At 43.0% G+C, this 24788-nt stretch overlaps 1 protein-coding gene and 1 long non-coding RNA gene across 8 annotated transcripts; one reads left to right on the forward strand and one right to left on the reverse strand.

Moving 5' to 3' along the window:
• The first annotated feature begins 977 nt into the window (after positions 1-977).
• On the forward strand, positions 978-23573 carry LOC106972298 (probable G-protein coupled receptor 148). Of its 7 annotated transcripts, none has more exons than XM_053215920.1 (3): positions 978-1116; positions 10391-10539; positions 21532-23573. In XM_053215920.1, exons 2-3 carry the CDS (start codon positions 10412-10414, stop codon positions 22466-22468), a joined length of 1065 nt encoding a protein of 354 aa, XP_053071895.1. In that variant the 5' UTR covers positions 978-1116; positions 10391-10411; the 3' UTR covers positions 22469-23573. The 7 variants fall into 7 exon arrangements, with proteins under 7 accessions (XP_053071895.1, XP_053071900.1, XP_053071896.1 ...); XM_053215921.1 differs by lacking the exon at positions 978-1116 and adding an exon at positions 3123-8246; XM_053215923.1 differs by lacking the exon at positions 978-1116 and adding an exon at positions 10626-10735 and having other exon boundaries at positions 10407-10539.
• Positions 3123-15722, reverse strand: LOC128314141 (uncharacterized). Its single transcript, XR_008295601.1, has 4 exons — positions 15598-15722; positions 10635-12678; positions 5070-5194; positions 3123-3956 (listed from the first exon to the last, which is right to left on the reverse strand). It is a non-coding gene; the product is annotated as an uncharacterized LOC128314141 (long non-coding RNA).
• Positions 23574-24788: the final 1215 nt, after the last annotated feature.

Genomic DNA, 24788 nt, shown 5'->3' on the forward strand with positions numbered 1-24788 from the left:
TAGATTCTATAGGGAGCTCTGACAGAAGACCCTTGCTGCTTAAAGTGATCTGTGGGTGGAAGCTGTTCATCACCCGGGAGCTTGTTGGAACTGGAGCCTCAAAGACCTCCTGCATCAGAACCTGCATTTGTTTTGTTTGTTTGTTTTTGTGTTTTGTTTTGAGAGAGAGAGGGTGCGTACGAGTGGTAGAGGGAGAGAGAGAGAGAGAGAATCTTTTTTTAAAAACATTTTTAATATTTATTTTTGAGGGAGAGAGAGCGAGACAGAGTGTGAGCGGGAGAGAGAGAGGGAGACACAGAATCCGAAGCAGGCTCCAGGCTCCGAGCTGTCAGCACAGAGCCTGATGCGGGGCTCGAATTCATGAACCATGAGATCATGATCTGAGTTGAAGTCAGATGCTTAACCGACTGAGCCACCCAGGTGCCCTAAGACAGAGAATCTTAAACAGGCTCCACGCCCAGCACGAGCTGGACACAGGGCTCCATCTCAAAACCATGAGATCATGACCCGAGCTGAAATCAAGAATCCAACAGAGCACCCAGGCTCAGAGCCACCCAGGCGCCTCTCAGAACCTACATTTGAACACAATTCCCAGCCACTTCATACCAGCGTAAAAGTATGAGAAGCAGTGGTGTAAAATATACCTTGGACTTGTCTTCATCGGGTACAAAGGAGCTTAGATAGACTATCCATCAAAGTCACTAGTTAGGGACTGCTGCCATGAGGGTGAATTCTTCCCAGGATTACTGGTTTACCAAATGCAGCAGGGGGGTGGATCTGGGCGGCCTGAGGGTGGTCCTCCAACAGAGAGAAGCGGATGCTGGGTTCTGGGAGGGAAAGCATACAACTAGGGGAAACGGAAAAGAGATCCGAGGGGACGTGGGCAGAGCATGGGTTCTACCCGCCACACCTCTCGTGTGAGCAGATTGGATCCAATTTTATCACTCTCGATTTTATCCACTGTTGCCCACAGTAACCTCCTTCTGGAGGAAGTGAAAACGCTCGAAACGAAACATCCTCCTAACCAGCAGCCGGCTGCCAGCTGAAAACAAGTGTGACCAGGTTGGAGGAACAGGGACAGACAGTCTTGGCCAAGCTGATTTCTTTCTCAGAAAAGTAAGTAGTCGATTGCTAAAAGTTTTTACGAAGCTGGTGACATGTGGGTATTCACAGGTGTTTAACTGTGTTTTGGAAAATGGAGGATGCATGCTTTTGAGGAAGTAAATGCACTTGGCTTTTCTTCCTCTTTACAAGAATCTCCGAAATTTAAATAAATTTAAATTTAAATTTAAACTGGTCTATTCAAGTTTCAATATAGTTTTTTGTTTTTGTTTTTGTTTTGGAGAGAGGAGGTGGATTAAGGTAATGTAGTTTACTTTTTTTAATTGGATTTATTGGGGTATAATTTACATACAGCAAAAAAAAATCACCCTTTGAATCCTACAGTTCTTTGAGTTTTAAGTTTTAACAAATGTTTGCCGTTGTATCATTCAAGACTTAGAACAATTCCATCAAAACAAAAAACTTCCCGGGGCGCCTGGGTGGCTCAGTCGGTTAAGCGTCCGACTTCGGCTCAGGTCACGATCTCGCGGTATGTGAGTTCGAGCCCCGCGTTGGGCTCTGTGCTGACTGCTCAGAGCCTGGAGCCTGTTTCAGATTCTGTGACTCCCTCTCTCTCTGCCCCTCCCCCTGTTCATGCTCTGTCTCTCTCTGCCTCAAAAATAAATAAATGTTAAAGAAAAAAAAATTTAAAAAAAAACCAAACAAAAAACTTCCTTCTGCCTCTCTGTAGTCATCCCTCTCTCCATCCCTAACTCTTGGCAACCATTGATCTGATTTCTGTCTCTACAGTTTTGGCTTTTCCAGAATATGGTGTAAACGGAATTATGCATTTGGTATCTTTTTGGGTTTGGTTTCTTCTGGGGTTTAGCCATATTGTGTGTGTCAGTGTGTGTGAGTATAGCTTAACCATTCCTTTCTATTGCTGAATAGTATTCTCGGTATCAACATGCCAAGATTTGTTTATTCACCAGTTAATGGGCATTTGGACTGTTTCCACTTTTTGGCTATTATGCATAATTATGCTATGAACATTTGTGCACAGGTTTTTGTATGAACGTATGTAGTCATTTCTCTTGGGTAAATACATAGGAGTAGAATGGCTGGGTCACATGGTAACCGTAGAAACTTTTGAAGAAACTGCCAAACTGTTTTCCAAAGTTGTGCAACCACTAACACTGTCCAATTCCAGATCATTTTCTTCTCCCTGCAAAGAAACTCCATAACCATTAGCAGTTACATCCCATTCTCTCCTCCCCCTAGACCCTGGTAGCCACTCAGCTAATTTATGTCTCTATAGATTTGCCTGTTCTGGACACTTCATGTAAATGGAATTATATAATATTATATAATTATATAATATGTTTGTTCGTTTGTTTGTTTCTTGTTTCTTTTACTTAACATAATGTATTTGAGATTCGTGCCTGTTGGAGCACGTATCACTCCTTTTTCATGGTTGAATAATATTCCACCCTATGGGTAAACCCCACTTTGTTTATCTACTTATCAGTTGATGGACGCTTGGGTTGTTTTCACTTTTTGGCTATTATGCACAACGTTGTTCTGAACATTTGTGTACATGTTTTTGTGTGGACGTACGTTTTCATTTTGGGGGTATCTAGCTGGTATGAAATTAGTGGGACATATGGTAATTCTATGTTTGCCTTTTGAGACATTGCCAATTGTTTTCCAAAGTAGCTGCTTCATTTACATTCCCACCGACAGTGTACGAGGGTTCCAGTTTCTCCACATCATCTCCAGCACTGGTTTTTGTCTTTCCTTTTCATCTTAGCTCTCCTAGTGGGTATGAAGTGGTATTTCATTGTGGCTTTAATCTATCTTTCCCTAATGCCTAGTGATGATAAGCATCTTTTCATGTCTTCTTGGCAGTTTGTATGTCTTCTTTGGAGACATGTCTATTCAAATACTGGGCTCTTTAAAAAACTGTGTTATCTGTCTTTTCATTATTAAGTTATGAGTCCAAAGGTGGGAGTTTTGAATATGGAAAAAATTATACACTTTTTATTTGACGGTTTGAGCTTTTTGTGTCCTATAGAATCAATATTTGCCTGACCTGAGGTTGTAAAGATTTTTCTCCTATTTTGTTTTTTTTTTTCCCTAAAAGCTGTATAGTTGTTGGTTTTACATTCGGGTCTATGATCCATTCAAGTTGAATTTTGTATATGATTCAAAGTACACATCAAGGTTCATCTTTAAAAATATATAAATATAAATGAAAAAAATATAATTGTTTTAGCACTATTTGTTGAAAATATTCCCCATTGACTGTTGATTTACCATGACATCTTTTTCCAGACACTATCATTGGTATAGGTCTCTCCATATACCAATATCACAGTGTCTTAGTTATTGCAGCTCTTATGGTAAATCTTAAAATTCGGTTGTGTTATTCCTCCAACTTTGTTCTTCTTTTTCCAAGTTGTTTTATGTATTCTAGGTCCTTTGTTTTTATGTACAAATTTTAGAATCAGCTTGTTAATTTCTTTCTTTCTTTTTTTTTTTTTTAAAAAGCCTCCTAGGGTTTTGCATTGAATGTCAAGATCAATTTGGAGGGAACTGACAATGTAACAATATTGAGTTTTCTGATTTATGCGTATCTCTTTGAAGAGATAATGTTTAGAAAGTCTCATTGTTTTGCTCAGTTCCTATATGTTTATTGCTCATGATTGACAATTAGTCTAAGTCCAAAGTGACCGTTCCCCTCTTCTTGCCAAGGTTGGTTCAGGAATGGGCTTGTGACTCAGTTCTGGCCAATAGGCCGGAGGAAGAGTTCTGGGAAAGATATTTCTGTCCTAAGAAGACTCCGGAAGAGAGGCCCTTTTCTTTCTCTGCATGTTGTAATGTCTAGATATGACAGCAGGAATTGTTGCGGTCATCTGTGAGGGGAATCAGAACGAGGGCAAACAGTCAGCCTGCAGAAGATGACAAATCAAAAAGACAGAGAGGCCCTAGACCTTGATGATCGCGCGAAGCCAGGGAAATAATCAACCTTGGAGCCTACATGACCTTCCTTGTTATAGGAGAAAAAGATTTGCATGACAGCTCAAGTCCATAACAGTTGGGGTTTTCTGTTATGTGTAGCAGGAATCATCTTATCTAACATGTCCAGTCTTAGCTGCAACACATTCCTGAAAAATCACAGGCTATAGATTTTCCACTTAAAAATATTTTTAGTTTATGTTCCCACTGTTTATTTAAAATGTGCACATTGTTTTTTGTTTATTTTTATTTTTATGCATTAACATTTTTTTTAATGTTTACTTATTTTTGAAAGACAGACAGAGTGCGAGTGGGGGAGGGGCAGAGAGAGAGAGAGAGAGAGAAAGACCCAATCCAAAGGAGGCTCCAGGCTCCCAGCTGTCAACATAGAGCCCGATGTGGGGCTCGAACTCCCGAGCCGTGAGATCATGACCTGAGCCAAAGTCAGATGCTTAACTGACTGAGCCACCCAGGGGCCCTTGCATGTTGCTTTTTTTAAATTTACGAATTCAATATATGAATTTAGTCTCATTGTAAAGATACAAACTATACACACCTGATTAATATAAAAAGTCAAAGTTTTCCTCCAACCTTCCCTCTCCCCCAAGCTAACCCAATACCCTTTCTGGAAAATAACCATTATTGTCAATGTGTTGTGCATCCTTCTGGATCTTTTTCTATGAGTGAAAGGGACATATATCAGTATATGTTAAAAACATAACTTATTTGGATATTTAGAGGCACAGGTGAATGAATATTTAAATTTGCAAGGGCTTTTTAAAAAACAGAAGAACTTTTGCCTTAGGTGTATTGAAATTATTCTAAATATTTTTCCTTTTATGGGAAAAACATATTGAGATATGCATTATATATTATAGCTCACAATCCAGTAGAGAGTCCTGCAATAATTTTCTGGCAACCTTTAAAAAAAGATAAAAATGTTTATCTGAAAAGAAATATACTGATGTCATTGAATGCTGGTCGATGGTAGTTATAAAGAATACACTCACCGTGGACGACACAGCCAGTGTTGCTAAAATTACACTCTTCCACCTGCTGTGATGCTTGTTCTGTTGCCTCTGGTACACTTTTCTTCCACCCGTAAAGTCTAGGGCTGTGACTTTAAGTGAAGGGGCTAGTAAAAAAAAAAAAAAAGTGTTTCACCATGTTGGATAACATGACTGCATGAGTCAGAGCTACCTAGACTAAAAAACCAAAGTCAATATTAAAAGAAATGTTCATTATTTCCTCCCAAACTCTTGCAATCCCATTCCCTGAATTAATTAACATTAATAATTTTCTTTATTTTCTTTTATGCTGGTGTGTGTGTGCGTGCTGGGATGTGTGTGTGCGTGTAGAATGGAGTCATGTGTTACTCTTTAAGTTAGGATACAGGTTTGAATCCATAATAAAGCCCCAAAATAACAGTGGCTCTCACAGGAGAGAAGTTTATTTCTTGCTCATGAAAGAGTCCGGTTATAAGCAGTCTAGGAGGTATGGACTTGTCATAGTGTCAGTGACACAGGGTCCTTCTGGCTTGTGCTGTCATCCCCAGGTATCTTGCTCATCTACAAGATTACCACCATTTCTTCACTCCCACTCAAGGAGGGAGTGAAAATCCAGGGGAAGGCATTTCCCTTTAAAGAGCACAACCAGGAAGTTGCACATAACCGCTCTCATCCCACTGGCTATCGTTTAATCACAAACCACATCTCACTGCAGGGGAGGCCGGGGAGAAGTAGTCAGGGGTGGAAGGGTCCAGACAACTCCAGGCTGCCTCCCTACGGCTCAGTCTCGGGCGTCCCGAGCGTTGGTTTGTTGCTGCTGTGACTTCTCTGGTTAGAGAATGACACAGAAAGGGCAGGAAAAAAGTAAAATGAAAAGATTGATCGACTTAATTAAAATTTAAAACTTCAGAACGGTGAAAAATACTGTGCAAATTAAAGGGCACGTGGCGGCGTGCCGTGAAAATGATTCGCAACATGTATAATACGCAGGTGCGTAATAATCTTACATATTAACAACTTTTGCAAATCTGTAAGAAGTCAGTGCTTCAATTAAAAATGGGCAAAGGATGCCAGTGGCAATTTAGAAAAAGAGAAATACAACAAGCAAATAGATATATGAAAAATAAACATTATAAGCATGCTATATGATTTTTTAAGTGCAAATTAAGCAACAAAGGGTATGCACCATTTAACACATGGATAGGGACTACTTGTGTTGAAACTTTATATGTGTTGAAACTTTATATATGAGTTCCTTTATATGTGTTGAAACTTTATATGTGTTGAAACTTTATATACGAGTTCCTGGCTGGGAGGAGGAAGAGAGGCTTTTTGAGCATTCTTGTGGTCTGTTGCTTGGAATATAATTGAAATAAATCTTTGGGAGGGCCTTTTGGCAATATGAATCAAAACCCTTGAAAAAGTACATACTTTGACTCAGACATTCTACAGTAGAAATGCGTCCTAAGGAAAACGTATGTTCTCTAATGTTTAGAAAACTCAACACAGAATTGTTTACAAAATATAGAAAAATCCAGAAACAATGTAAAATGCCCCTCAAAAGGGAATTGGAGAAGTAATTTAATGTCTGTCCATATAATGGACTACGCTGACGAAATTAACAATTTTGTAAAAGTATATTTATCTTAAAAAAGGAGAGATGGTTATTATGTATTTGTAGGCAGGAAAGCATAAACAATGTGTACAAGATGGCCCCATTTTAATAAAAGTATCTACATGAGTCATTTAGGATGCAACTCATAAGCAATAGAAAGTTCACTTTAAACTCACTTCAACAAGCAAATTTATTTGTTCATATAAGTAGAAACTCCAGAAGTAAGATAGATTTTAATGTCAGCTGAATTTAGCAGCTCAGAAAGCTCCTTAAAAACCCAGTTTCTTTTTATATCTCTTTTTTGCCTTCTGTAGCGTCTGCTTTGGCTGAAAGTTGGTTTGTGTCACGGAGGCAAGCTGGCCTCCAACAGCTTCCGGTTGTCCAACCGCAGAGAAGGGAGTGTTTCTCCCCAGGTCTCTAGCGGGAGCCCTATGCTTCCTTCTGACTGGACCACCTTGATTATGTGGCATTTCCAGAGGCATGCTTTGTATTGATTGGCTTAGGTCTGGATTGGGTACTGGTTCCTAAAACAAACACTGTTGGCAAGAGCATACGATTATTGTAATTTAGTTTAGCCAGATCAGTCTCTATAATGGAGGTAGACATGGGGTAAATCCCAACAAATCTGCATGGATATTCTACAATCGTGTGAAGTGGAATGGATGTTGAAAAGCTCACCCTTACCGCAGGAAACAGCCTGGAAGGATGTATACCAACGGCAATTATCTTCAAGTGGAATTATGGGGGATTTTCATTTTTCTTATTTATGCCTGTTATTTTACATTTTTTTTGTTGCTAATTTTACATTTTTGACAACAAACATATTACTTGAAAAAGTTTGAAAAGAAACAAAGGCTATAAATATGAGAAAAAGTTGGTGTATAACACTTGCGATGTAATTAACAGATTGAGAGACTTAAAGCAGACATGTTGGCAAACAGGAAATCTGAATTTTCAGAACGACACCAACTGTGCCTTGGAGAAGCTTCTGACTGCCTTTCTCTTGCCTCTGTATGAAACTGTGGTCATTTCTATAGCTGTACCATGAGATTTTTGAAGGCTAGTCTGGCTTAAAACCATTGGTTCCAAGTGGCTTGGGTCTTTCCCTCGTGGTGGGGTGACGAAACTTTTTAGCTCTCTCTAGAGACATCTTCACTTGTCAGCTTGAAACACCATGAAGTGGGAACCAACTCCAGAAGGGGTGCAGAAGGAGAAGCACTGGCCTCAGGTTCCTCTATTTCTTTCTTGGACAGAAGGAGCAGGGTGTTCTTTCAAGAAGTGGCTAGCACAAAAAGTCCCTGCTTCCTCTGAGAGCCCGCAGCTCTCGGGAATCACAGTGTGAAACTGGCTGTCGTCCCAGGGAACGGGCTCTGGGTCTGAGGCTCAGGAGCCTGGGAGAATGTGAAGTGAGGCACTTCCCTTGACTCACTTCTGTTAGATGCTGGGTATTGGGGGTTCTTCCCAGGATTCATGGAGAAACTCCTGCTACTCTTCCACATACTTTTTTCCTGGAGAAGAGAACTCAGTTTCCCACTGGCAGAAAAGACTTCCACTCGTAATGTAAGGTGAGGAGTTCTCATGTCTGGGCATCTCGTTTCTCACTTTTATTTCTGCTTGGCATTGACCCTCAGCTCTGCATTTTCGGAAACTTGATTTTATCTGCACATGCCCTTCTGGAATTATCCCATTGTGATGATAAGCAATACACTGGCATTTTGGTTTCATGATGAGAACTAAGCCCATAGGATGGAAATGCTCCAGTTTGAGTGGTCGAGGCACCCTGGTCTCAGTAGGAGAATACCTGTGGGTGAAGAAATGAGGCCCGAAAGTGGATATTGGAGGGTCTTAAGGCGCCATTCTATGTTTCTCCTAGTGATGTCATCTAACCTCCACCAGAATGTAAATTTCACTCAAGGAAGGACCTTGTCTCTCTTCTTCAAATTTGCATCCACCTCATCTAGAACAGTTGAAGGTACTCAACTGGCTGTTGAGTACTAAGAGGCTGGCTAGCTGTATGGATGAATGTTTCTTATTTTTTAGAGTCACTGTCCCATGAGAAGTTTTCCTTGACTCTTTTAGGAAGATTAGACTCCCTCGTCTGGTTTCCATGGCACTTGGAATTAAGCACTTAAATTACAGAATCGAAACTATTTGCTTGCTCATCTATCTTCCCTAAAAGATTGCGGGCTCCACAAATGCAGGGATCTTGCCTTATTTTTCCATTTAACTAACTATAGATACTTCAGAGTAGTCTAGCACATAGCAGAATAAAATAATAACACTGTGCCAACCTCATGAGTATCTCTCAGCTTATGGGATATGCTTATTAAGTAGATCAGGATATTGCATTACTCGGGACCCCTTTGCTTTTTCAATGGTGATGCATTATTAACTTCTTACTCTTTGCTTTTCATTGCTTCCAAGGGAACAAACATCCTTCTATTTTCAGCTGCTATTTCAATACCTTTCTGTTGAACCTACATATACACTGAATGGTTTCCATAGATTACATTTCCAGGATCAAACTAGTCACCTCCTGATGTGGTACAAAGAGGCACCTTAACCTCACAAGCAAACCATCTCTAAGTCTTAAAATAGCATGCATTAATACAACCTAGAGACAGCGCATCCCTCTTTGGTTATGTGGATTCTTACTTCTCTGCTCACACAAACTAAAGTCCCCAAACTGGTCCCCACTCACTTTTGGCTCATCCCTTTTATCACCTATGGTCCTCTGTCTGGAGACTGCACTTCCTCTCGTTAGTGCACTTGCCTTCTGACCAGGTCACATTTCCTTTGGGGTCAGGTGGGGATTTGCATGGTGCTACCCTGACAACTCTGAAACAGCAAATGTCCCCATGCGGCTCCAGTCCTGGATCGTCCAGAAATAATACTCAACGTTTTGAGACCAGACATTTAGGAAGTCAAAACATAGACTAAATGGCAACCACACATTTAAGATCAGGGTAGGCTGAAAGTCTGAAACGGGGTAGGTGCTCAGGTTAGGTGAAATTGGCGATAACCAGAGACTCATGATATAAGCCTGATTCATGGATTTTGCTACAGCCAAGGGTTCCATATCTGCTGTTAGTTTGCGGGAGGCTGAGCTCATGGATGTGGATGGTTCAAGTGGCCAAGGAGGTGGTGAAAAAGAAGGCAGGAATTTTATAGTTCTTTGGGAAGGTTCTTGGAGTATGGGAGCAAATCTCAAGGCCAGAATGACACAGATGTACATTTGTGGGGTACACACCGCTGGGAGATGTACATCAGCCGTTGCTCTCCTATCTAAAGCCCACCCTCATCTCCCAGGAGGCCTTGCATCCTGCGCTTGTGTTGTCACCTGGATCCATCCAGTTGTCTTGCACACTGAGAATCCCTGTGGTGACTGGTCATTATTCTTTGAGGGGGCAGCTTCATTATATGTCTGCATTCTGCTGGCTTTGAAAGTCATTTGGGTCAAAACCAGAAGTTGGCCAGTATGTAGGCCTAGCTATCTATACCTCTCAAACACACCTTTCCTTAAATTCGATTATTTCATGGCTGTTTGCCTTCCGCGTGCATCATTTACAAGTTAGCCTTTATCATTGGTCCCCATTTCCTATCCACAGTTCCAGCCTTTTTTGCCCAGTTGTGGTTTTCTAGAGGGCTTCTTTATTCTGTCTTCTTCCGTCAGCCTTACTAAACTTTCTGGTATTCTTGCTCTTTCCAGTGAGTTCCTCCTGCTAGCCCCATGTCTCTACTGTCCGGGATTCATCTCATCATTTCCTGCCCTGGTTTTTCATGCAAGAAAAAGAATACCTTCCCCAGATCCTCTTCTTGGGAAAAGGAGAAGAAAAACACACATCTGTCTAACCAAAGGTTTGTGGTTTTTCATAAGTTTTCTCCAATTCAAAATGTGTGAAGTTGATCTATGTTTTTGTCATCTCTCTCAAACACTACACCAGTGTGCATACCTGCTCTTACTTCCAAACTCGTGAAGTAAATCTCTTGAGGACAAAGACCATATCTCATTCTTCTCTGCAAGCTCAGCATTTAGCACAGTGCCTGTTACAAGGTGGGTACACAATACATGTTTATTGAATGAATGAATGAGTGAGTGAACATATAAGTGGAGAAAATGGGACATGGGTGTGAATTTTAAAATTCAGATTATAAATTTTTTTGATCATTCAAAAGTGGTTGAATGATAACATAGCTGGGGTTTTTGACATTAATAGTTTTCTTTGTCACCAATACTTAGAATGTAATTCCTGTTGAAAAATACAAAATATAATTACAGATCATGTTTGCAAAATAACACTGATAACAATGATGTTTCTTTACTTGGGAATAAGTCTATTAAATAAACAGATCAATATAGTGGTCATATTTTAAGATTGTCCCAAGGATAAATATTGAAATAGCCATTTGCTCTATAAATATGATTCAAAATTCTATGCCACTCCTAAAAGGCAAATATAAATGTTAGTGAAAATAAGCAAGGGCATTAATAACTTGGTATAAGTGGACTTTAATATGGAAAAATGAGAGTCCATTCATATGGTAATAGATTTCACTGTGACCCGTGGGCTTATGTCCCTGCCAAAGAAACTCTAAATATATACGCTTCTGAAAACTGAGAGAAATCAATTATATAATAATTAAGTAAAAGATAAAGTTACTAACTATGTGCTAAGTAAAAGTTTTCAGAGAAGGCCATGGTTAAGGCATTCCACGGGTTTTACTTTCAATTATTTAAATCATAGTTTTCAGGTCTAGAGAGTCGACTTTGTATGACATATATAATCAAGCATAATATATACTCAAAGATACCTAATACAGGTAAGAGAATTTGACAAGTAATGTATATTATATGTGGATTTCAAAACTAAGGGAGTTCTTTTCATCAGTGAAACAAATCATAGCATGTAAAAAAGGGTAGTAAGAATAGCTATAATACAATTGGAGCTTAGTTGGGGGAAATAGGATTAAACCTGACAGAAAGTTTACAGCAATCCCCAATGCTGAGTCAGAGAGAGAAAGCCAAAGAGCTTCATGGAATCTGCTGATTCCAGCTTTGCCAAGATCGTACCAAGAAAACATCTGCTTTATGGCTAAAGCCAGGTGTGGTCTGTTGAGGCAGAAAGGGTATGTCCTGATGCTTGGGATGGGCCAACTCTTTGTGCAACGAAACAAACCCATTGGCTGTGGTGTGGAGGATTGCTTACCAGCAGAACACAGAATTCACTATCTTGGCAGCTATTGTTGATCTGTAAGCTTTAATAATGTTGAAGTGATACGCAGGTAATTAATTCTTGAATAGCTTAGTAATTTCAATAATCCAACAGTAAAATAGCTTCAGTGGGTTCCAAAACTAGATGCAACTCGATAGAGACAAACCAACAGACCGAAGACAAAATCCTCTCAGAGTCTGGGAAATGGTATCAGCAGTGAATCACATGCTTAGCAACATACAGATTACTGTTTGCTTTTTGTGGTTTATAGACATCATACTGACCTTTGGCATCTGGAAAGATAGGGAGGAAGGGAGAAAACTACCGTCTGCTTACTGCCTGCCCGGTTACCGTCAGGGGCTCAGGACCACGGAAGCTCCATGGTGTCGGACACCTGGCGTGTTTTAGTTACTGTGCTGTCTCCACCGATTAGATCCATGTTGGTGGGCCCACATAGACGGGTTTACCCTGCTACCTGAAAGCCGAGTGTTCCTATGAAACCTTTCGGAAACCAGAACGACATCAAGCGAAGAAGCAATTACCATTAATTTATATGGAGAAACTTGTAAGCGTTCCCAAACCCCCCAAATTACCTCTCGTAGACTTTTCTGATACCACAGGACACATCTTGCTAATGGATACACAAAATAAATCGAGGTAAAACTCATAGACACAGCTCAAAACTCTGGCAGCCTGAAGACAGATGCTGAGCACGGTTCCGGGGAAGCAGGTGGTGGGGCCTGCTCTCGCTGCTCGGGATGCGTGCTGCCTCTATCGTGGCTCCCTGCAAAACACATGCGAGATGCTATGGTGGCTTTTTGCCTTTCTTTTTTTTTTTTTTTTTGTAAAAACAAAAATCCTCTTTATTTCTTGCAGTTAGTAAAAACAGGAACCGACGTAGATCTTTCTCAAAAGCAAAGCGGTGAAACACGACCTTTCAAAAGGTGGATGATACCTATAGCTGGAATTCACCAACTGATAGAATAGATGCCTGTCGGCTGGGACTGCCACTTTTGTTCTTGGTTAGTCCCCTGCCAATGCAGAGGGCTCCTTCCAAGCAGAATTGAATGGCTCTGCTTTTAGCCAGTGGACCATAATTTTGTATAAACTCATTACTTAAGTTTACATTAAGATTCACGGAAAATGTCGTTACATGTGATCTTCTTAGAGTTAGTAATGCACGATCCTTTTCTGAAATCCTAGAGTGGCTCCTATGTCTATTTCTATCTGCAGATATATATGGGACGGCGAAATGTGTCCTTAAATTGTGTCCTTTTTGTTATCACGGTGACTGTAATGTTAGATCACACACTTAACTATTATTTAGGTTATAAAATGAAAAGTGCTTTGTCACCATTCTTACGAGCTACCTTCTTTTCAATACTTCATTATTTAATATTTATTTATATTCCAGGTTTGGGGGAATTTTTTTCACCTTACCCTTGTTTGTGGGCAGCCTGGTGTTTCAAAAGTCTCAAGTAAACATGTGTGTGCACGTTGTTTTGCAAGATGTGTTTTTACGCATTAAATAGTTTAGAAAAGGCCAAGTTTCTATTAAAGCCAGGTGGCAGGTCTCTGGATTAATGACTCCTGTGAGTACTTCAAAGAATATCCGTGCATCAAAATTGTGGTCAGAACAAAACTGGGGAGGGAAGCTAGAGAATTTCCCTTTATATGTGAAAAGGCAAGTTCAAAGTTAAAAAGTTAACTGCCTAGAAAAGCACTCAGAAAAATGTGTGATTTCTCTGCCTTCAGAGGTCACAGGATACACCTTCAGAGGCTTTGTGATTTCATCCAGTTCCCACGTCACCTCCAGAGCTGTTCTCAGATGATTAACAGTCATAGCCAATATTTACTAAGTGCTTGTCCTTGACATCGAGTGACTGGTGCTGAGTAGACACCGGTCTCCTCCCTTCCTTCCTGCCAGCTTTGAGGAGAATAACAGTGGCGATCACCAAAGCTTCCCAGACTGGAGTGGTATTCTTAAAATACCCGAGAAGTAAGGCCACAATTAGAGCAAAGGGGAAGACTCAACGCTTAACGTGGGGAGGGCGTGTCTATCGTGGGAGAGGAGACGTTCTGATCATCCGGGGAGGGTTCTAAGAGCTATTCTGGAAGTATCCACTTCATCTTATTGGCCTTCTGCCAGCAGCTACAGAGCACATGAAATCATTCCTGAAGTCTGTTCTCAGCTGATGAGTCCTTTCTGCTGGTGGTAAGTCAGATACTGGCCCTAACCTTGGCATCCACTGCCTGACTGACCGCGAGGCCCAGGAAGGAACGGCCCTCCTCCCTCTTAGACGGCATAGGTTCTGGGGGTGGGGAGAGTCTGGAGAGACCCGTGGGAAGACCTTCTCAGCTACCTGGAAATAAGGTGGGAGCCGGGAGCTGCTCTGCCCCGTGGAATCAGTCTATTCGGGCTGCCAAGACAAAATACCGCAGACGGGGTGACTTAAACAACAGAAACTTAATTTCTCACAGTTTTGGAGGCTGGGAGTCCAAGATCCAGGTGCTGGCAGGGTTGATTTTCTCTGAGGTCTCTCTCCTTGGATTACAGATGACTGTCTTCTTGACGCCTCTTTACAAGGTCTTTTCTCTGTGCACACGCATCTGGATGCTCTCTGGGTTTCCTAATCTCCTTTTCTTTTCTTTTCTTTTCTTTTCTTTTCTTTTCTTTTCTTTTCTTTCTAACTTTATTTATTTTGGGGGAGAGCGCAAGTAGGGGAGGGGCACAGAGAGGGGGACAGAGGATCCGAAGCAGGCTCTGTGCTGACAGCAGTGAGCCCGATGCGGGACTCGAACCCACGGACCTCGAGATCATGACCTGAACCGAAGTCAGATGGATGCTCAACCTACTGAGCCACCCAGTCCCCTAATCTCCGTTTCTTACAGGGACACAAGGGCACCAATCAGATGAAATCACAGCCCACACTCCCGCCCTCATTCTAACGTAATTCCCTCTTTAAAGATCCAATCTCCAGATGCAGATACTGGAGGTTCTGGAGGTTAGGGCTTCGACATATGAACTTGAGCGGGACACAATTCGGATCACAACACCTGCTAAGTTTTTCCTTTTTTTTCTTTTTACAAAAGAATTCAACCCACCCGCACCAGTACTGTTAGGAAAAACCTTAACAAATGACATTAACAAAATGTCGTCTCAGAAATCAGGAGAATTGGGTTTGAAGCCAGATTTCACCATTAATCGGCAACTCCCTGAGAGGTGTGTGGAGCTCCTCACAACTTTAATGTATGTGGAGTCTTTCCCTGACGTGGGGAGCGGGGTCGGGGGGGTGGGGGGAGGGACGCCTGGCCCAGTGGCTTAGAGATCACACCTGCAGGGGGGACTGCCTGCTCCAAGCTCCAGTGTCCCTGTCACCAGCTAATTAACCCTTGGCTGAGTTCCCTCCTGCCTCTATCTCTCAGCTTTCTCTTCGGAAAAATGCAAATAATAATTGTGCCACCTTCCTGGGCTGGTGTGCTGATGAAAGGAGGCATCTCTCACCAGAGCGGTCTCATAGTGAGTAATCATCGCGAATTAGCCACTGTTCCAGTTTGTGTCGTTACCCGTTCCTTATCTCCCTTCCAGGCCCTTACCCCATGTTAGCACACATCCGATGCTCCCTTGGTTTTCTTCGGAAGTGGGGTGTCTGTTGAGGAATGCTCGTCTTGGGTCCTCTGAACCTACCAAGTATTGTCCCACCTTGACTCCTGCAGAGGTGAGGGGAAGGGGGAGATCCCGTGGCTGGGAGTGCCCCAGCACTCGTGATGAGGACAAGGCAGGCAGTGGCCCTCCGTGGGAGGAATCTGTCTCCCTTGACCCTGCTGCTGACGAGGATGGGGGCACAAAACAGAGAGGACAAATGTGCTGCCCCAAGTTCATTAGCACCCTGGAGAAATGGCTCCACGTACACGTGCTGTTGTGGAGGCACTACCACCATCTTTTCCTGCCGATACGAAGATGAACAAAGACCAACCAAATGAGAAAGACCGAGGCCATCCACTCAGAATTTGCTAGAGCGAGGGAGACAGCCACAGTCGCTGCCTCGCAGCAGAGCCTCAAAGGCAGGCAGAGGAGTAGAGGGGAGCCTACGGGGAACATGGGGAGGCTTATGGGCCTGCCCAGATGGGAGCCTGGGGCCTGGAGAAGCTGGAGGTGGGCTAACTATAAGTGGGTGTCTATGTGACTGTTCGGGAGGACGTACGTGGCTCTCTCTGGTTGGTCCTAAGTTGGAAGCAGGGACAAAAATCAGGGACGCTGTCAGTGATTAATCGAGTCCTGGCCATTTGGGGCCAGTTGTTATAGAGGCTGTTGATTGGCTGGCTGGACCGTCACAAGAGACAGCAGGTTGCCCCCCCTGGGCTGGTGACTGTGGAGGACGGCTTGGCTTCCTGGCAGGTGGCTGCGGGTTGTGGATCAGAGTTTAATTTTTAAATATGGGTCAGCCTTATCCGTTGGTATATTCCGTCTCTCACTGAGGGCAGCACGTCGTCCTCAGGGGGTTGCCCCAAGCAGCGTTCTTAGGATGAGACCAGCTGCTTCCCTGACGTTCTTAGGTGCCCACGCAGCCCTTCCCACACGTCTGCTTCCCACAGGATTTTCGCAGGGAGTGGTGGTGCCTGTTTTTGCGGGGCAGTTGTGGCCAGAATGTAACTCTCTGCTGACATTTGTTAGCCTCCAGGGTTGTCTTTCAGAGCTGAAGCCAAAGGAACATTTGGGGCCAGAAGAAAACAGGTATTCCCATTTTACGATTTCGGAAGAAAAACGCTCTAGGAATTATCCATAAGTGGAGGTCGTGCGTATAGATGAGGATTTATTTGTTGCCATGAGCTCTTGATATGCAAATATACCTCTGCGAGGGAATATGAACTTGGAAACTGGGAGCGTCTGTCTGGCTGCATGATCCTGAATAAATTACTCATCTTTCTGAGCTCTCATAAATAAATTAAAGGCAATAAAACTTGCCCTCGTTGATTTTGCAGATTTGCAACGTTCCTGTCTATAAAAAGAGTTTTAAGCCACCTGCTGTCATAGCAGCGTCTTCACTGTGCACATTGGTCCTTTGCCGGGCTCCTGCTCGTCAGAGCTCCTATAAGACACCACTATGCAAGCAAGGGTGGGCATCCCATGTTGCCTCTTAGCCTGTGGAATATGCGACTTCTAATTCTGATCATGCAAGTCTCCTCATTGCCTACGAAGTGAAGTTTAACCTTCGGAAAGGTATCGAGTCCCTCGAAAACTGGTCCTGGACTTTGTCCTCTGAATAAGCCTCCACTCCACCAAATTCAATCTGCTCATGGTTCCCACCTTGGCTTTTGCTGCTTTCTGTTGGCTACAATCTGCACTTCTCGTCTCTATCCACCTTTGCCCCTGCTTTGCTCTAGTTTTCAACCTGGAAAGGCTGGATTCAAGTCTCACCTCTTCCAACGAGCTTTCTCTCACTGCCCCTGTGACCCCTTCTATTCTGAACAACGTCCCCCTGCTCCCCTCCCCTCCCCCCCGCAAGAGACACCCAACCTTCTTACTCATTTGGCACATGAGTGAAACGACACATGATGTTTCTGGTTATGACTACCCAGTTATATTGTATTCTGCCTCTTCCCCTGGGTGAGAAGCTTCTGTATGTCAGCGCCTGTGTTTTGCCACCTGTAACCTCACTGTTTTCCATTGCATTGGATATTCATTGTATGTTTCGACGCACAAGGAAGATTGTGGAGTACAATCATGTGACATCGTGCCGTGTTGATCAGAGTGTGAAACATATTAGAAAACTACAGAGACTAGTTCTTGCTTGCTCTCAATAGTAAATAGTTCCCTGAAACCGTATCAGATCTGGAGGGAGAGGGGTTTATTATAGCTGCAGCTACAGTCATTCAGGTGGAAAAAAGGAGGTTGTACAATTTTTTTTCCAAAGGAAGTACAATGAGAGTCACTCAGGCTCTGTGTAGGGTTTCAAGTCTTAGAACACAGCTAGGCCAAGCCCCGCCCGTTGCTATTGGGGAGGTGCTATCAGGTGAACTAGACAGGTGTGCAGGGGCCGATGGGGGGCAATGCAGGTGCAAGGTAGTCCTGGTGAGCAGAAATGAGGAATCCAATAGGGAAGCTACAGAGAAGACGAGGATTCTGGGCAGAATGAGGGGTGAGAGCAAGATTGAATAAAGAGGGGGCGGGTGCATAGCCCATTAGCTAGGTCAAACCTGGCAACAATGAGCCCAGGAGTGGGCATTGTTGGGAGGCCTAGGCGGACCGTAGAAGAGCCTGGTAGGAGTGACCCCCCTAATACTGGGACTCGGAGGCTGGGTTTTAGATCCTGGGAGGGGTCTAGACCTGTCCTAGAGAGCTGGTGATTTTATTCAAGGCTCAGCCATGGGGAATCAGATGAGGACATTCTGCATCGAGGACAGGGCCAATCTTGTCTCAAAAATAAGGAAAAGTCCCAGATAAGAGCTGGCTGCTGTGGATATGAGTGAAGATGACCTTGTGGACAGAGAGAAAGGATGTGGAGTTTGCAATCCTATGTGGCTGTGATGTCAGGAACGAAGGACCAGAGAAGGGAAGTGACTTTAGTGTCCAAAACCCCACTCCTCATTGGCAGCAGACCTAGGTTTAAAGCCCAGTTCTTGTGATTCCGCCTGGTGGGGTAGAGTGTTCTAACTTTGCCCCATCTCCACTGGAGCCCTCGGTGTCCGTGGTGGTGCCCTGAGGACAGTTACAGGAATGTGCTCTGGGAGAGAGCGATGAGGAGGCATTTAATGCGGGCAGATATGCATTTTTCTATCGATCGTTGAAGGGTTCTGGTGTAAGATTTTGACCGAAAAAGCTGTAGCTAAAAGAAAGCTTGATGATGAGTTTGACAATGACAATGACCATTTCAATTTCTTTGTATTAAGACATTTTTTTAATGTTTATTTATTTTTGAGAGAGAGAGCGCAAGCATGAACGGGCGAGAACCAGAGAGAGACGCACACACAGAATCTGAAGCAGGCCCCGGGCTCTGAGCTGTCAACACAGAGCCCAATGTGGGGCTTGAACTCACAAACTGCGAGATCATGACCTGAGCCAAAGTCCAGTGCTCAACCGACTGAGCCACTCAGGCTCCCCTGACCATTACAATTTCTCTTCCCCTCTGGAGAGCCGGGGAGTAGAGAAATAAATGCCTGGAGTTTGACCGCACAGCAATGGCACAAAAATCCATCCCAGCAGGGGAAATTCTCCACAAAGGGTGACAACGCAATATGCGAGGGAAAACGGTGCCTTTGGCAGGGATTGCATAAGGAGCCGTGGCATCTTAGATTCTCAGCAGCTTGCGGTAGCTGTCTCCACGGCGATGTGCCCTTTAGGAAATCAATGTAATATACTGTGCCTCTTTAAAGTCTACTTTATATACTTACCACGCGAGGGGCTTATATAAGGGAATGGAAACCCATTTAAGCTAGCTCAAATAATAGAGGGGTGTGTTATATTTTTAGGACCCGAGGACAGAAAATGCAGAGCAACCTCAATGGAATCAGAAATTCAGGAACCCAGGGGCACCTGGGTGGCTTAGTTAAATGTCCAACTTTGGCTCAGGTCATGAGCTTGGAGTTCATTGCTTGGAGTTCAAGCCCCACGTTGGGCTCTCTGCTGTCAGCTCAGAGCTTGGAGCCTTCTTTGAATCCTCAGTCTTCCTCTCTCTCTTCCCCTCCCCCACTTTCTCTCTCAACAATAAATAAATAAACATTTAAAGAAAAGAAATCCGGGAGCCCATGCTGTTCTCTTTGTCTTGCGAGGGCCTTTGTAGACTCTCAGGGACCTTGTCTTTCCCTCCGCTCTCCTCTTGCCCCTCGCTGTCACTTTCTTCACTCACCCACATTCCACCATTACTGGCAGGCCAATGACATGACATCATACTTGGGCCACATTCTCTGTGAGGACTTTGCAGTTGGATGTTTAAGAGGCAGACACCAGTGGATTCAGCACCGTCTCCGGAATAATTCTCCCTGCGTCAGATAGCTATCCCTAGTTCCACAAAACACTGAGGTGGTGGGGAAGTAAGGAAAGCTAGTAGCGGGGAGGCAACAGTTGGCGTCTCTGCCATAGACTTTCAGAGACAGAGATCCAGAAATTCGGGGGTTCCCCAGGCTGTGGCACAGTGGGCTGTTCACTGCTGTGCAGGCTTGAGAAGATTCCATGAGGCTATTACACACATCTTACCATTTCAGTGGCCACAGTTCCTCAATAATCCTAAGGTCCCAGCACCTTCCTGGATGGATGGTCTTCCAGCTGAACCACAGAAATGGTATTTCTACAAATGGGGTCCAGTTGGGTTGGTCACATGACATTGACCCAAGAAGAACTCGGAACTTGCATTTGACGTTGGATTTCTTTTGAAGTTTATTTATTTATTTTGAGAGAGAGAGAGAGAGAGAGAGGGCTCAAGCAACTGGGGGAGGGGTAGAGAGAGAGGGAGAGAGAGAATCCCAAGCAGGCTCTGTGCTGTCAATGCAGAGCCTGATGTGGGGCTTGATCTCACCACGAGATCAGGACCTGAGCTAAAATCAAGAGTCTGACATTTAACCCACTGAGCCGCCCAGGCACCCTTCTCCCCCAGCCCCCGCCTCCTTTTTTTAAAAGTGACCTTGCATTTGACATGAACTTCCTTATAGTGGTTGAGAGAATGGGTGCTGGCGTTGTACTCTGAAATTCAAATCGTGGCCCCTCTCCCCAATAACTATATGGCCCTGAGTAGGTTACTTAGCCTCCTTAAGTCTGTTTCCCCATTTGCAAAAAAGTGCATAATAAAACCACTCGGTGGAACATAAACCATACCCCAGGGTTAGAACAATATGCTCTAAAAACAGTTTTGATCCCTAGAAAGTACTGGGTAAATGTCACCGATGATTGCTATCATTTTTGTTAATATCTTTGTCATGTCTTATGGACCCAAATGAATTCCAGCCTCTGCATCAATAGCTTCCTCACATCCTTTACAGCTCTTGCCCTAATGCATTCCCCAGCCCTTTGCATGTGCTGTTAACAAGTGCTTGGTGATTAATCAACTGAGTTTTACACTGTTGTGCTTTGTGGCTCCAAGTTGAAAAAGTTCTCACAATCAAAGATGGAAAAGGATGCACGGAGGGTGGAACCTTGACCTGATTTTGAGCAATTTGCTGAGTACTGAGAGTCCACCTTTCAGACCTTCCTTTTGGATGGTTTGAGTATGTGCCCCTCTCCTGAAATAAAGAGAAAACCCCCAAATCATTTCTCTAGTTTCTTTTTTTTTTTTTAATTTTTTAAAATGTTTATTTATTTCTGAGACAGAGAGAGACAGAGGATGAGTGAGGGAGGGGCAGAGAGCGAGGTAAAGACACAGAATCTGAAGCAGGCTCCAGGCTCTGAGCTGTCAGCACAGATGCGGGGCTCGAACTCACGGACCGCAAGGTCATGACCTGAGCCGAAGTAGGACGCTCAACCAACTGAGCCACCCAGGCGCCTCTGATTTCTCTAGTTTCTTTGGTTCATGTCCATACATCTAAAATTTTCATCCTCTGTACCAAAAAACGTGCAATGTGTTCCTTGAGATTTACAAGGTCACAGAGTTGGAAAACCACCCAAGATGCTTTGTGATTCACTCTTTCTGGTGCTTTAATCCCTCAGGAGCCAAGTTGCCCTGAAGATCATGAACTTGTCTTCTGACCACTGCAACATATCGGATTGGCTGAGGCTGGAAGCAACAGTGAAGGCCTCTGTGTATGTGGTGGCCTTCTTCTTTGCCACATTCGTCACCGTCGTCATCATCACAATAGTGTTACAGAATTCGAAGCTGAGGAAAGAGGTCCGACACATCCTCCTGTGCCACCATCTGCTATGCATCTCCTCCTACTGTGGCCTCGGGGTGGTTTTCCAAGGGATGCGGGCTCTGCTGGCCAACAGCCCCGTGCTGGTGTGCTGGGTGGTATTTGGGGTCCAGCTAAGTGTTGGAGAAGGGATCCTCTTTACGCTGGCCTTGATGGCGGTCAACACTTACCTGGCTGTTTGCTGGCCTTTGAAATCTCTGTCCTTGGTAGATTCAGTTAAGTACAGGATCTTGGCTGCATCTTGGATAATCATTATATTCAAGAATGTTTGCTTATTCCTCATAGAAAGCGCTAACCCCCCTCGAGTTGCTGTTTTTAAATCTGAACCCCTGTGCCCTGTGATCTTGAATGGCCCTCCTGCCAGAGCCGTTGGCATGGTTTTCCTTTTCTTTCTTCTGTCCATCATTCTTATAAGTTACTTTCTGATCTACCGAGAAGGCAAACGGGCTGGCCATTTTAATAGATCAAATATCAAAGCAAAAAAAACAGTCCTTATTCATTTAGTGCAGATGAGTTTGCATGTAATACCAATCCTGATATTCATAGGTTTGGGAAAGATGTGTGGGGTGTTTTTCTTTGCTTTAAACCTGGTACTTTTTGGAGTCTTTGCATTTGCACAGTGTCTTAACCCCCTGATCTATGGGCTCTGGAACAGAGAGCTGCAAAGCGGATTATACCACTGGATGTGCTGTCAGCTGTGGTGTGGTCACATTATGAACGACAGAGAGCCAGTTTAATATGGAACTCAGCCACTCGGAATCAATGACTCTAGCCTTAGCGGACCATCAGCCAGGCTTGAGGACTTGCCTTTTACGCAACCTCACAACCTAAAATTGGTGCCTTGGTTTGATTCTGGAAGCGATAGGAGTAAGTCAGAGCTATTCATCTGGCTTGCAAACTCTGTTGCTGTGTGCGCTGAACTGGCCTCACGGAAATCGTTTTATATCTTTAATTCTAAACCCAGATCAACATTTTTGGCGGCATGCCCTACTGTGTTTCAGTAGTCAGGCAGCTTTTGAGAACGCACTTGTTTTTAGAAATGGAGAAATAGTCCATGGTTGATAGGAAGAGAAGTTTGGCTGTTCCTCTTCTATTAATTAGGGATAGGCTTCGCTGCATGTAGTAACAAAGCAGAAACCAAGTAACAGTGATTTTGTAAAGTTTGAGATTTTTTTTTCTGATGTAAAAGAAATCTGGAGGTAGACAATGCAGTCTTATATCACAGCTCTGCAAGCAACAGGTTCGTTCTGTTCTACTCTGACATGCTTATTATGCTACCTCATGGCCCAAAATGGCTGTTAATGTTCCTGTCATCATGTTCATGCTCCAGCCAACAGGAAGGAGTAAGGGGCAAAGGAAGGTCTATACTCTCTTTTTTTTTAAAAAAAATTTTTCAATGTTTATTTGTTTTTGAGAGAGAGAGAGAGAGCAGGGGAGGGGCAGAGAGAGATGGAGACACAGAATCTGAAACAGCCTCCAGGTTTGAGCTTCAGCACAGAGCCTGACGCAGGACTCGAACCCATGAACCGTGAGATCATGATCCGTGCCAAAATTGGAAGTACAACCGACTGAGCCACCCAGGCGCCCCATACCCTCCTTCTACAGACACTTTTTAGAAGTTACACAAAATACTTTTTCTTCTATCTAACTGGCCAAAATTTACTCATATGCCTATGCCTGGCTTTAAGAGAGAATGGGAATGAATTTTAGTTGGGTAGTAGAGTCCCTGGCTAAACACTGGGGTTCTTGATACTAAGACAGGAAGGAAGAATGGCTATTAGGAGGCAAAATTATTTCAGGGACCATTTTCCTTTCAACCAAATAAAGTATAAAGAAAGATAACGGATGGGTTATAATCGTTACAAAACTATACTCTGCCTTTCAATGTGATATTTGGAGTTAACCGTTCAAGATCCCAGAACACTTTAATTGTATAATGTTAACAGTTCTCAAAGGGAACGGCATCGGCATCGAGAAGAACATTGAGCTGCTTTAAACATGGCAATTAACTCATGACTTGAACCTAAGCCATTTTGAGGCAGCAGCACAAAACAAAGTCTTTCACAGGAGTTTACATACGAGATTTCTTTAGATGAAACATCCACTTCTAAGCAAGTCAGGATTCAGTTGTGGAAACAGGAATCATCACTGTACGATGGGATTTAATACAGGAATTAGATGCTTACAAAGTCTCTGGCAGGACTGGGGGAGGGGAAATCAGGAGCCACCACTTGTTGGCGTCAAGAGAGAACCATTGCAGCCGGGATCTGGAGATCAAGCAGCTGCTTCCACCACTGCCCCCCGCCCCCACCCGAGACCTCCCCTTAATATAGTGAATTTCCAAAAGAAAGAGCAGCGGGCAGATGGCCTCCACCTCCTTCCGTCTTTCAAATCTCAAGTGATTGTCTCTAACTGGTGGAACCCATCTGGCCTCCAGACCCTAAGAGTAAAGAAGTCTGGGAAATGTAGTTCCTAGTTTCACAGGAACAGGAAGTTACAGTACAGGAAGTTGTCCCCAAATGGGGGTGAACCGAGAACTGAAAGAGTGCTTCCACGGGATTCACGGTATGACATTTAGTTTTATTTACAGGTGATAACGACAGAAGCAAAATAGTTGCTCAATAAAGCAAAATAGTTGCTCACTATTGAGCAACTATTTTGCTCTTGGCGCAATGCAAACCATTTTATATATATATATATATATATATATATATATATATAATTTGACCTTATATATATATATATAGGGGCACCTAATAATATATATATTTTATATATAATATTATATAATATATAATATATATTATATATTATATAATATTATATAATATATAATATATACATATTATAACATATATATAACATATATATAACATATACATATTATATAATATATATATAATATATACATATATATTACATATATATGTATATATGTATATATATGTATATATTATATATATATTACATATATATATGTATATATATAACATATACATATTATATATATTATATAATATTATATTATATATAATATATATTAAATGTCAAATTCTC

The sequence above is a fragment of the Acinonyx jubatus genome, chromosome C1, assembly GCF_027475565.1.
Source record: "Acinonyx jubatus isolate Ajub_Pintada_27869175 chromosome C1, VMU_Ajub_asm_v1.0, whole genome shotgun sequence".
In the NCBI taxonomy this organism is placed as follows: domain Eukaryota; kingdom Metazoa; phylum Chordata; class Mammalia; order Carnivora; family Felidae; genus Acinonyx; species Acinonyx jubatus.

What these genes read in the sequence shown, in the direction of transcription:
- LOC106972298 (XM_053215920.1), top strand. Translation starts at nt 10,412, where the DNA reads ATGTCTCTACTGTCCGGGATTCATCTCATCATTTCCTGCCCTGGTTTT. An exon ending in ACACATCTGTCTAACCAAAG is followed by an intron (nt 10,540 to 21,531) that starts GTTTGTGGTTTT and finishes TTAATCCCTCAG; the next exon opens with GAGCCAAGTTGCCCTGAAGA.